Genomic DNA, 13,567 nt, shown 5'->3' with positions numbered 1-13,567 from the left:
CGTTCCTGTACATGGTCCTAACTCCATAATCAAGTTCGCAGACAACACCACGGTGGTTTCCTGATCAGAGGGGATGACGAGACGGCCTACAGGGATGAGGTCCAGCACCTGGCCGCGTGGTGTGCCGACAACAACCTGGCCCTTAACACCCAGAAGACCAAGGAGATCATTGTGGACTTCAGGCATGCTGGGAGCCACACTCACATCCCCATCTACATCAACGGAGTTGTAGTGGAGCGTGTATCAAGCTTAAAATTCCTTGGTGTCCACATTTCCGAGGATCTCACCTGGTCCCTGAACTCCTTCATCCTGATCAAAAAGGCACAACAGCGCCTTTATTTCCTGCGGAACATCAAGACAGCTCACCTCTGTCCCAGGATACTGACAGAAATTACCACTGTACCATTGAGAGCATATTCACCAATTGCATCTCAGTGTGGTATGGCAATTGTCCCGTATCGGACCATAAAGCACTCCAGCGTGTAGTGAAAACTGCCCAGCGGATTATCGGCACCCAGTTGCCCACCACTGAGAAGATCTACCATAAGCGCTGCCTGGGCAGGGTGAAAAGCATTATCAAGGATGCATCTCACCCTAATCATGGACTTTTTACTCTCCTCCCATCCGGAAGGCGCTACAGGAGCCTCCGCTCCCGCACCAGCAGGCACAGGAAGAGCTTCTTCCCTGAGGCTGTGACCCTGCTGAACCTCACATCACAGTGCTAAGCAGTATTGCACCCATATTGTACTGTCTCAGTACTTTTATATTTGTGTGCTGTAGCACTTACTTTTTATTGGCAGTTATTTAGTAAATAACACTATTCTTTGCATTTCTGGTTAGATGCTAACTGCATTTCATTGGCTTTGTATCTGTACTCGGCACAATGACAATGAAGCTGAATCTAATTTACTCTAATCTAAATGTTATTCCTTTCAACAATGATTAGCTTTGATTCATTCCCATGTGTTTTCTTTAGGTTAAGTGTAATGTGGGAGTTGGGGTGCCTTGTGCCAATAAGCGATTTGCTCAGGTGTACACAAGCTCCACTTTCATTGACTCAAACCATTCACAAGACAACGGTCACCTCTTTGCCCCACTGAACTTTGTTACTTCAGCCCACACTTCTGAATGTTGCACTTTGTAGTGGTTTGTGCAAGATGCAATTGGTTGAGAATAATAATAAAGTGATTCTTAAGAATTATTTGGACTTCGTTAAAATGAAACTTAACTGGATCCTTATCAAAAGGAATGTTGAGAATTCAGTTGTAGACAATGCACTATATTTTCCAGATAATGCAGAACAACTCTCAGGATTGATAGGAGCTAACATAATAATGTGACATTACTGAGAATAGTACAAGACAATGAACTTTACCATTTACAGAGTCTCCTGTGAATTCCCCCAAGGCAAGTGAGTATCCTGGAAAGTAGATGCATTCAGATGGTTATGAAGGTAATATTACAAGACACATACTTTACCACCTTTCAAGCTGCATTTAACAGAACAGATTTTCAAAAGTAAAAGCATCCTGGTTCTTTCTTATCATGACAAGTCGCATCTTCCACTAGAATCGAAGTATCTGACAATATAAAACCAAACTGACAGAATAATGTTTAATTCAACATGACAGTGAGGTCGGGGTCGGCCATGGATGTTGGGTCCTACCTGCCTACATATACGCAAGCCAGGACAGTACAATATGGAGAGAAAGCTGTTGTCCTTGCAGCATGTTCCCCCTCTCCATGAATCCAAAGGAATGGCAAAGATGCAGTTTACACCAGTGGTGTCACAGGAGTTACCAGTCAGCATTGAACTAATGTCAGACTGTCTCAGGGACTCAAACCCCAGATTTTTCCTCTGGGTTTACTCCTGAAGCCTTTCCCATAAGTGGGTATAGACGCAAGGCAGTGGAGGTTTGAGATCAGAGTTTTCCTTCTCCTTGATGAGCTGCCAACCACGGCTGATGAGCCCCATCTGTCTGAAGCAACTGGTTTTAAGGTGCCAGTAACCTGACTTTGTCGCTTGTCTGTCAGTAGAAACTAAAGTCAGATGTACCAGTATTACAGTGGAATAAAGGGAATTACAGAGGCATGAAAGAGGAGTTGGCCGGAATTGATTGGAAAAGAACACTGGCAGGGATGATGGCAGAGCAGCAATGGCTGGAATTTCTGGAAGCAACTCAAAAGGCACTGGATATATAAATCCCAAAGAGGAAGAAAAATTCTTAAGAAAAGATGACACAACCGTGCCCAACAAGAGAAGTCAAAGCCAACATGAGAGCCAAAGAGAGGGCATATAATAGAGCAAAGATTAATGGGAAGTTAGAGGATTGAGAAGCTTTTAAAAAAACAATAGAAGGTAACTAAAAAAAATTAGTAAGAGTGTAAAGATGGAATATGACAGTAAGCTAGCCAACAATATTAAAAAGGGTATCAAAAGTTTCTTCAGATACATAAAGTGTAAAAGGGAGGCAAGAGTGGATTTCAGACCTTGGAAAATGATGCTAGAGAGGTAGTAATGGGGGACATCAAAATAGCAGATGAGCTGAAAAAAATATTTTGAGTCAGTCTTCACGGTGGAAGATACTAGCAGGATGGTGGAAGTTCCAGGTGTCAGAGGTCATGAAGTGTGTGAAGTTACCATAACTAGAGAGAAGGTTCTTAGGAAACTGAGAGGTCTGTAAGTCATCTGGACTAGATGGTGTACACACCAGTGTTCTGAAAGATATGGCTGAAGAGATCGCGGAGGCATTAGTAATGATCTTTCAAGAATCACTAGATCCTGAAATGGTTCTGGAAGACTCGAAATTTGCAAATATCACTCCACTCTTCAAGAAGGGAAAAGGCAGAAGAAAGGAAACTATAAGCCAGTTAGTCTGACCTCAGTGATTGGGAAGATGTTGGAGTCAATTGTTAAGGATAAGGTCTCAGGGTACTTGGAGGCACACGACTAAATAGACTATAGTCAGCATGGATTGCTCAAGGGAAAATCTTGCCTGACAAATCTGTTGGAATTCTTTGATGAAATAACAAGCAGGATAGTCGAAGGAGAATCAGTTTATGTTGTGTACTTGCATTTTCAGAAGGCCTTTGACAAGGTGCCACACATGAGGCTGCTTAACAAGCTAGGGGCCCATGGTATTACAGGAAAAATCCTAGCATGGATAAAGCAGTGACAGATTGGCAGGAGGCAATGACTGGGAATAAAGGGAGCCTTTTCTGGCTGGCTGCCGGTGACTAGTGGTGTTCCACAGGGGACTGTGTTGGGACTGACTCTTTTTATGTTATATGTCAATGATTTGGATGGTGGAATTGATGGCTTTGTTGAAAGGTTTGCAGACAATATGAAGATAGGTGGAGGGGCAGGTAGTTTTGAGGAAGTAGTCAGGTTGCAGAAGAAATTAGACAGATTAGGAGAATGGCAATGAAATGGCAAATGGCATCCAGTGTTGGGAAGTGTATGGCCATGCACTTGGGTAGAAGAAATGAAAGGGTTAACTATTTTCTAAATGTTGAGAAAATACAAAAAAAAAATGAGGTGCAAAGGGACTTGGGAGTCCTTGTACAGGATTCCCTAAAGGTTCATTTTCAGTTTGAGTCTGTAGTGAGGAAGGAAAATGCAATGTTAGCATTCATTTCAAGGGGACTAGAATATAAAAGCAAGGATGTTATGTTGAAATTTTATAAAGCACTTGGGAGGCCTCACTTGGAGTATTGTGTGCAGGTTTGGGCCCCTTATCTTAGAACATAGAACAGTACAGTACATTACAGGCCCATCGGCCCACAAAGTTGTGCCAACCCTCAAACTCTGCCTCCCATATAACCCACCACCTTAAATTCCTCCAAATACCTGTCTAGTAGTCTCTTAAACTTCACTAGTGTATCTGCCTCCACCACTGACTCAGGCAGTGCATTCCACACACCAACCACTCTCTGAATAAAAAAACATTCCTCTAATATCCTCCTTGAACTTCCCACCCCTTACCTTAAAGCCATGTCCTCTTGTATTGAGCAGTGGTGCCCTGGGGAAGAGGCGCTGGCTATCCACTCTATCTATTCCTCTTATTATCTTGTACACATCTATCATGTTTCCTCTCATCCTCCTTCTCTCCAAAGAGTAAAGCCATAGCTCCCTTAATCTCTGATCATAATCCATACTCTCTAAACTAGGCAGCATCCTGGTAAATCTCCTCTGTACCCTTTCCAACGCTTCCACATCCTTCCTATAGTGAGGTGACCAGAACTGGACACAGTACTCCAAGTGTGGCCTAACCAGAGTTTTATAGAGCTGCATCATTACATCACAACTCTTAAACTCTATCCCTCGACTTATGAAAGCTAAAACCCCATCAGCTTTCTTAACTACCCTATCCACCTGTGAGGCAACTTTCAGGGATCTGTGGACATGTACCCCCAGATCCCTCTGCTCCTCCACACTACCAAGTATCCTGCCATTTACTTTGTACTCTGCCTTGGAGTTTGTCCTTCCAAAGTGTACCAGCTCACACTTCTCCGGGTTGAACTCCATCTGCCACTTCTCAGCCCACTTCTGCATCCTATCAATGTCTCTCTGCAATCTTCGACAATCCTCTACACTATCTATAACACCACCAACCTTTGTGTTGTCTGCAAACTTGCCAACCCACCCTTCTACCCCAACATCCAGGTCATTAATAAAAATCACGAAAAGTAGAGGTCCCAGAACAGATCCTTGTGGGACACGACTAGTCACAATCCTCCAATATGAATGTACTCCCTCCACCACGACTCTCTGCCTTCTGCAGGCAAGCCAATTCTGAATCCACCTGGCCAAACTTCCCTGGATCCTATGCCTTCTGACTTTCTGAATAAGCCTACCGTGTGGAACCTTGTCAAATGCCTTACTAAAATCCATATAGATCACATCCACTGCACTACCCTCATCTATATGCCTGGTCACCTCCTCAAAGAACTCTATCAGGCTTGTTAGACACGATCTGCCCTTCACAAAGCCATGCTGACTGTCCCTGATCAGACCATGATTCTCTAAATGTCTATAGATCCTATCTCTAAGAATCTTTTCCAACAGCTTTCCCACCACAGACGTAAGGCTCACTGGTCTATAATTACCCAGACTATCCCTACTACCTTTTTTGAACAAGGGGACAACATTCGCCTCCCTCCAATCCTCCGGTACCATTCCCATGGACAATGAGGACATAAAGATCCTAGCCAAAGGCTCAGCAATCTCTTCCCTCACCTCGTGGAGCAGCCTGGGGAATATTCCGTCAGGCCCCGGGGACTTATCCGTCCTAATTTATTTTAACAACTCCAACACCTCCTCTCCCTTAATGCAACATGCTCCAGAACATCAACCTCACTCATATTGTCCCCACTATCAAGTTCCCTCTCACTGGTGAATACCGAAGAGAAGTATTCACTGAGGACCTCGCTCACTTCCACAGCCTCCAGGCACATCTTCCCACCTTTATCTCTAATCGGTCCTACCTTCACTCCTGTCATCCTGTTTTTCTTTACATAATTGAAGAATGCCTTGGGGTTTTCCTTTACCCTACTCGCCAAGGCCTTCTCATGTCCCCTTCTTGCTCTTCTTAGCCCCTTCTTAAGCTCCTTTCTTGCTTCCCTATAATCCTCAATAGACCCATCTGATCCTTGCTTCCTAAACCTCATGTATGCTGCCTTCTTCCACCTGACAAGATTTTCCACCTCACTTGTCACCCATGGTTCCTTCACCCTACCATTCTTTATCTTCCTCACCGGGACAAATTTATCCCTAACATCTTGCAAGAGATCTCTAAACATTGACCACATGTCCATAGTACATTTCCCTGCAAAAACATCATCCCAATTCACACCTGCAAGTTCTAGCCTTATAGCCTCATAATTTGCCCTTCCCCAATTAAAAATTTTCCTGTCGTCTCTGATTCCATCCTTTTCCATGATAATGCTAAAGACCAGGGAGTGGTGGTCACTGTTGCCCAGATGCTTACCCACTGAGAGATCTGTGACCTGACCCGGTTCATTACCTAGTTCTAGATCTAGTATGGCATTCCCCCTGGTTGGCCTGTCCACATACTGTGACAGGAATCCATCCTGGACACACTTAACAAACTCTGCCCCATCTAAACCCCTGGAACTAATCAGGTGCCAATCAATATTAGGGAAGTTAAAGTCACCCATGATAACAACCCTGTTATTTTTGCACCTTTCCAAAATCTGCCTCCCAATCTGCTCCTCTGTATTTCCGCTGCTACCAGGGGGCCTATAGAATACTCCCAATAGAGTAACTGCTCCCTTTCTGTTCCTGACTTCCACCCATATTGACTCAGAAGAGGATCCTGCTACATTACCCACCCTTTCTGTAGCTGTAATAGTATCCCTGACCAGTAATGCCACGCCTCCTCCCCTTTTTCCACCCTCTCTATCCCTTTTAAAGAACTGAAATCCAGGAATATTGAGAATCCATTCCTGCCCTGGTTCCAGCCAAGTCTCTGTAATGGCCACTACATCATAATTCCATGTATGTATCCAAGCTCTCAGTTCATCACCTTTGTTCCTGATGCTTCTTGCATTGAGGTACACACATTTCAGCCCTTCTTCCTTACTGTCTTTACACCGTTTATTCTGCTTCTCTTTCCTCAAAGCCTCTCTGTATGTTAGATCTGGCTTTACTCCATGCACTTCTTTCACTGCTCTATCGCTCTGGGTCCCATCCCCCTCGCAAATTAGTTTAAACCCTCCCGAACCATGCCAGCAAACCTACCTGCAAGGATATTGCTCCCCCTCGAGTTCAGATGCAACCCATCCAATCTGTACAGGTCCCACCTTCCCCAGAAGAGATCCCAATGATCTAAAAATCTAAAACCCTGCTCCCTGCACCAACTCCTCAGCCACGCATTCAACTGCCATCTCCTCCAATTCTTACCATCACTGTCACGTAGCACTGGCAGCAATCCTGAGAACGTCACCCTTGAGGTCCTGTTCTTCAGCCTTCTGCCTAATTCCTGAAACTCACACTTCAGGACCTCATCCCTCTTCCTGCCTATGTCGTTGGTACCAACATGTATCACGACTTCTGGTTGCTTTCCCCCTCGAACCAGGATGTCATGCACCTGGTCAGAGACATCCCGGACCCTGGCACCCGGGAGGCAACAAACCATGCAGGTGTCCTTCTCACGTCCACAAAATCTCCTGTCTGCTCCCCTGACTATAAAGTCTGCAATGACGACAGCTCTCCTCTTCTCCGTCCCACCCTTCTGCACCACCGGGTCAGACTCAGTGCCGGAGGCCCTGCCACCATGGCTCACACCTGGTTTGTCGTCCCCGCCAACAGTATCCAGGACGGTAAACTTATTATTCAGGGGAATGGCCACAGGGGTGCTCTGCACTACCTGTCTGCTCACCTTTGCTTTCCCCCCCTCTGACTGTCACCCAGCCACCTGTTTTCGGCAGCCTAGGTGTGACTACCTCCCTGTAGCTCTCATCTATGACTGCCTCATTCTCTCTTATGAGTCGAAGGTCATCCAGCTGCTGCTCCAGATTCCTTACACGGTCTTCCAGATCGCCCAGCCGTATGCACTTCTGGCAGATGTGACTCTGCGGGAGAGGGGCGTTCCCCCAAGACTGCCACATCTCAGATGAGGGGATCTTGGAAAGGATGTGCTGAAACTGGAGAGGTTCAAAGATGGTTCACAAAAATGATTCCAGAATTGAATGGCTTGTCATATGAAGAGCGTTTGACAGCTCTGGGCCTGTCTTCACTGGAATTCAGAAGAATGATGGGTGACCTCATCGAAAGATGAAAGGTCTTGATAGAGTAGATGTGGAGAGGGTGGTTCCTATGATGGGAGAGCCTAAGACCAGAGGACACAGCCTCAGGATAGAGATGCATCCTTTTAGAATGGAGATGAGGAGAAATTTCTTTAGCCAGGGAGTGTTGAATCTGTGGAGTTCTTTGCAGCAGGCAGCTGTGGAGGCCAAGTCTTTATGTATATTTCAGGCAGAGGTTGATAGATTCTTGAATGGTCAGGCCATGAAGAGATACAGGGAGAAGGCAGGAGATTGGGCTGAGAGGAAATTTGTATCAGCCATGATGAAATGGCGGAGCAGACCTGATGGGCCAAATGTCCTAATTCAGCTCCTGTATCTTATGGTCTTAGGGTCTTCTGGTTCTGCCTGGCTTAGTAGCTAAGCCACATGTGAAGGCTAGGAGCTGGACTTGGTTCTCAGAGGCTATTTGAGAAGCATACAGTGGGTTTATCAAGGGTGGCTAGCAGATATTTTCTAGGGGACAAAATGTTTTACTGGGAAGTTGTTGATCAGGTCATTTTCATGGATCATCATGTTTAGGGGAAGTCTACATCGCAGCAATAGGAGCGACATTCCTATCTTCTCAAAATCAAACTTTCTATCCATCTTATGATGTGACTGACAGAGTGTGTTATCCCTGGTGTTTGTTCTAACGGAGACACGAGTTTGGGGACTGGTTGAATTGACACAAGATCGGAGGTACTGCACCCCTAATAACATCTAATGGATTTAAGGACTGAGTGTAGATGATCTAACAACTCTCTTGAAAAGGCAGCAGACTAAAACACAGAGAAACAGAAGGAGGAGGACAAAACTTCACATAGAAAATGAATCAAAGTATTCTATCAGGTTGTGTGACCTTGACACTTGATATCATTGAACAAATGAAACAAGCTTATTAAAGATCAGCTTTAATGTAATGATCCTAATGATAGTTTTGTGCGTTGATAAGATGCCATGTGTATTTAAGTTTGTGGGTAAATGTGTTGGCTGGTGACACAAAATTGGCACTACAACTACAAAGCAAATTCTCAAGTTCTGAAAGTGAAAGTTAAACGGACATTTAACAGTAACTTCCAGTATGATGAAAAGAAAGTCAACTTTACATGAACTTTCTAGCCTGATATAAAGGGGATGTGAACCCACTGAGTCCTAACCAATGTTAAACACCTTTGTTTAACCTAAGAACAGCCCAGGTCACTAAAATTGAGGATGGAAAAGGGAACACTGAGGCTGCTTGATTGAACTTCGAGTCATGAGGTTCCTTGGCAGAGGGACTTCAAAGAATCTTCTAGTTCAAGTTCAAGTTTAATTCTCATTTGACCACACTAATGAATACAGCCAAACAAAACAGCATCCTTCTGGGCCAAGTTGCAAAACACAGTACCACCAGCCATACACAGCACAGGGCACACATAAGATCTAGAAAATCAGAAGAAATCATATAATAGAGGGGGCATCAAAGACATGAGTAGCAACAACCTGGAAACAACCAGTACAGAAGGAAAATTCTGAGTTCAGAACTCAGAGAAGACTACCATGCCCCAACAGAGTGGGACTGGCCAGTTCATCTCAGATGTGTAGCACTGGAGTCCAAGCCCTGCGTCTTGTGATTTAATACAAGAAATGATAAATTGAAACAATAACTCAAATGTGGTTTTTAAAGTTAGTAGTATGCATGAACGCTGAAGTAACTCAAGTGAGATTATGCACCATGCAAGGCTTATTGAGAAAGAAAGGAGGCATGGGATCCAAGGGGACATTGCTTTGTGGATCCAGAATTGGCTTGTCCACAGAAGGCAAAGTGCGATTGTAGACGGGTCATATTCTGCATGGAGGCCGGTGACTCAGGGATCAGTTCTGGGACTCCTGCTCTTCGTGAATTTTATAAATAAGCTGAATGAGGAAGTGGAGGAATGTGTTAGTAAATTTGCTGATGACACAAAGGTTGGGGGTGTTGTGGATAGTGTGGAGGGCTGTCAGAGGTTACAGCGGGACATTGATAGGATGCAAAGCTGAGCTGAGAAGTGACAGATGGAGTTCAACCCAGATAAGTGTGAGGCGGTTCATTTTGGTAGGTCAAATATGATGGCAGAATATGGTATTAATGGCAAGACTCTTGGCAGTGTGGAGGATCAGAGGGATCTTGGGGTCCGAGTCCATAGGATGCTCAAAGCTGCTGCGCAGGTTGTCTCTGTGGTTAAGAAGGCATACGGTGCGTTGGCCTTCATCAATCGTGGGTTTGAGTTTAGGAGCCAAGAGGTAATGTTGCAGCTATATAGGACCCTGGTCAGACCCCACTTGGAGTACTGTGCTCAGTTCTGGTTGCCTCACTACAGGAAGGATGTGGAAACTATAGAAAGGATGCAGAGAAGGTTTACAAGGATGCTGCCTGGATTGGGGAGCATACCTTATGAGAATAGGTTGAGTGAACTTGGCCTTTTCTCCTTGGAGCGACAGAGGATGAGAGGTGACCTGATAGAGGTGTATAAGATGATGAGAGACATTGATCGTGTGGATAGTCAGAGGCTTTTTCCCAAGGCTGAAATGGCTGGCATGAGAGGGCACAGTTTTAATGTGCTTGGAAGTAGGTACAGAGGAGATATCAGGGGTAAGTTTTTTTTACTCAGAGAGTGGTGAGTACATGGAATGGGCTGCCGGCGACGGTGGTGGAGGCGGATACGATAGAGTCTTTTAAGATACTCCTAGATAGGTATATGGAGCTTAGAAAAATAGAGTGCTATGGGTAACCCTAGGTAATTTCTAAGGTTGGGCATGTTCGGCACAGCCTTGTGGGCCGAAGGGCCTGTATTGTGCTGTAAGTTTTTTATGTTTCTATATACAGATTACAGAGGAGGAGATGGTGACTGTCTGGAGGCAAATTAGGGTGGATAAATCCTCAGGGACTGACAAGGAGTTTCCTTGGACCTCCTGGGAGGCTAATGCAGAAATTGCAGGGGTCCTAGCAAAGATATTTAAAACGTCCTTAGTAACGGGTGAGGTTCCAGAGAATTGGAAGGTTGCTAATATTGTTCCTTTGTTTAAAAATGGCACTAAGGGTAAGATGGGTAGTTATAGACAGGTGAGCCTGAAATCAGTAGTGGGTAATTATTGGAAGGTAAGAATTCTGAGGCACCATATATACAAGTACAGTATTTGGAAACACAGGTACTGATTAGGGCTAGTCAACATGGCTTTGTGCATGATAGGTTATGACTAACCAATCTTATGGAGTTTTTCGAGGAAGTTACCAACTGTGGGATCACAGAGAGAACATAAGAACATCAGAAATAGGAGCAGGAGTAGGCCATCTGGCCTGTTGAGTCGGCTCCACCATTCAATAAGGTCATGGCTGATCTGGCCATGGACTCATCTCCACCTACCTGCCTTTTCCCCATAAACCTTAATTCCCCTACAAAGCAAAAGTCTATCCAACCTTGTCTCTCTCCAGGTCACCACTGGGAAAGTCAGTGCTAAGGTCCCGTTCAACAATCTTCAGCCATCAATAACTGAAAAATTCTCAGTGTAAACTGGTGTCAAACAAGGCTGCGTCATTGCCCCAACATTTTACTAAATGATTCTTGCCCTCATGCTACATCTCAACTTCAGCAAACTTTACCTACAGGAATGGAGATAACCTTCAGAACTAAGGGGAAGATGTTTAACCCATGGTGACCATACTCCAGAGCTAAGGATACCTGAACCTCAGAGGTCATGATTCAGTGCACATCCAACTCTTATGTTTACATACATGTTCCAAAGTCATAGACATCACCAACACTTTCACTGAACATTCCAAGAGTTGGGGCCTTACATAAAGCATCCTCAAGACAAAAGTCCTCTACCAATCTGACCTTATCCCCCACATCACACTGCCCTCTAACTGTAATGGCAAGACCTGGAAAGCATAGACCACTTCCCACATTTGAAGCCAACTCTTTGTTAAGGCAGACATGTATGATGAAATTTGCCTCACCTTCAGTGTACCAGCTTAATGTCTAGTTGGTTGAGGAAAAGAATGTTTGAAGATCAAGACCTTTGACCTGATACACAATTCATGGTCTATGGGCAGCAATGGGCCCTGTCCTTCTATATGCTTCTGGGACCTGGATTATTCAGAATATCAGGGAACTATCAATGCTATCTCTTCAAGATACCCCAAATTCACTGGATAGTAGGCAAACCACGATCAGTGTCCTCTTCGGGACTAATATTCCCAGTGCTGAGGTCCAAGTTATTCTCAGTTGAATCTTTTGTACAGATCATGTCACTCCCAAAACAAACATTCTGTCCTGATGACACAAGAGACTACAGATGCTGGAATCTGGAGCAACACACAAAACATTGGAGGAACTCAGCAGACATCATCACTGGGTAGAAATGGACAATAGACATTTCACATCAAGACCCTTCGTTTTGACCCTTTCCAGCATCTACAGTGTCTTGTGTCTCCACTTGGCTATTTCACTGTTACATCTCTTGAAGGAATGCTATTTTTGAAGAAATTTTCCATCTGTCTTTGATGGGAATTCTTTGAGACCCTCCCTCATTGCTCTCTCTCTATGACTCTCTGCTGCTGTCCTTCTCTTTGACCACACTCTCATCCAGACTTGCCATCACAGCCAGTCTAGATGATGGTCTCAACTCAAAATGTCAACTGTCCACTTCCCAGCATAGATGTTGCCTGGCCTGCTGATTTCCTTCAATATTTTGTGGGTTACTCTACTCTGATGCTGCCTGACCCAATGAGTTCCCCCAACTGAGTTTTCTGTTTTGTTCCAGATTCCAGTACCCACAGTCTCTTCAATTTCCTTGAAGAAATGCATCATGCTGATCAAAACCCCACTGCATTCCCATCTGTAGCCCAAGATCATTCAAAAGGGCAAAGGAACTTTTGGGATGATTTTGGGAATCAAGACAATGCAGAGGTCCTGAGGAAGGAATGGATATCTCAGATTGCCCCATCAATCACTTCCTGTCCCATCTGTGGGAGAGTTTGGGGTTTCCACATCAATCATATCAGAACCTACAACACTAGAGCAGAAGAATCATTCTTAAGAGACTGCCTAAGGAGAAGAAGAATAGTCTCATCAAAGAGCAGTGTGAATGTGACAAGATGCACTGTCAGACCGGAGATGGATTCAGCTAACTCTGATAGTTTTAGTCTATATTCCTCTAATTAATTATAGAGACTCTGCTGAGCATGATGTAAACAGTGGCTACTTTCTTCATCAGCATAGTTGAAACTGGACATTTTTACAACTTTACACTTTATCCTTAAAGAGAAAATACAGCATATCAATTATAGTAAAGGCACAGGAGCCTTACCCATAAAGCTGTTATCTTGTGTCCCTTTTGCATCTTCAGTTTGGTTCTTCACTCCCAATACTTTTAGAGGATAATCGTAGTTATACTTTTTGAGAATATCATCAATGTTGGCAGCGATCAATTGACCTGAGAGGATTACAGGATATTGAAACATTTATCTTCCAGTCACTTTACATAAGCAGGTATCTTGTAGACAACATGAGCTGGATGGCATGAGAAAGACAAATGTCATCCTTCATGGAGTGAATTGATGGGATAATGGTTGTTCCTGATGTTGTGGGACAAGTTCATAGTATCACTGAGGAAAAGATGCAATTAAATAGGATGGGAAGCATGACCCTGTGTTCAGTTGAGCAGCCTCAATTTAATATGCAGTAAAACCTGAAAATTCCAGAATGCCTCGTGTATGGATTCATCATTATACAGCATT

General features: G+C 44.3%; 1 protein-coding gene across 1 annotated transcript in view; it reads right to left on the bottom strand.

Annotated features, from left to right (window-relative positions):
• LOC134340479 (integrin alpha-8-like) overlaps positions 1 to 13,567 on the bottom strand; it is a 148,476-nt gene that overhangs the window by 93,284 nt on the left and 41,625 nt on the right. The window contains exons 7-8 of the mRNA XM_063037790.1: positions 13,138 to 13,263; positions 1,376 to 1,420 (exon numbers count right to left, since the gene is read on the bottom strand). Of these exons, the coding sequence (XP_062893860.1) occupies positions 1,376 to 1,420; positions 13,138 to 13,263 (171 nt within the window). The remainder of the gene's footprint in view (positions 1 to 1,375; positions 1,421 to 13,137; positions 13,264 to 13,567) is intronic.

The sequence above is a fragment of the Mobula hypostoma genome, chromosome X1 (genome assembly GCF_963921235.1).
Source record: "Mobula hypostoma chromosome X1, sMobHyp1.1, whole genome shotgun sequence".
In the NCBI taxonomy this organism is placed as follows: domain Eukaryota; kingdom Metazoa; phylum Chordata; class Chondrichthyes; order Myliobatiformes; family Myliobatidae; genus Mobula; species Mobula hypostoma.
Note: the sequence above shows the minus strand (reverse complement) of the source record. Positions and strands in the feature narration are given on the sequence as shown.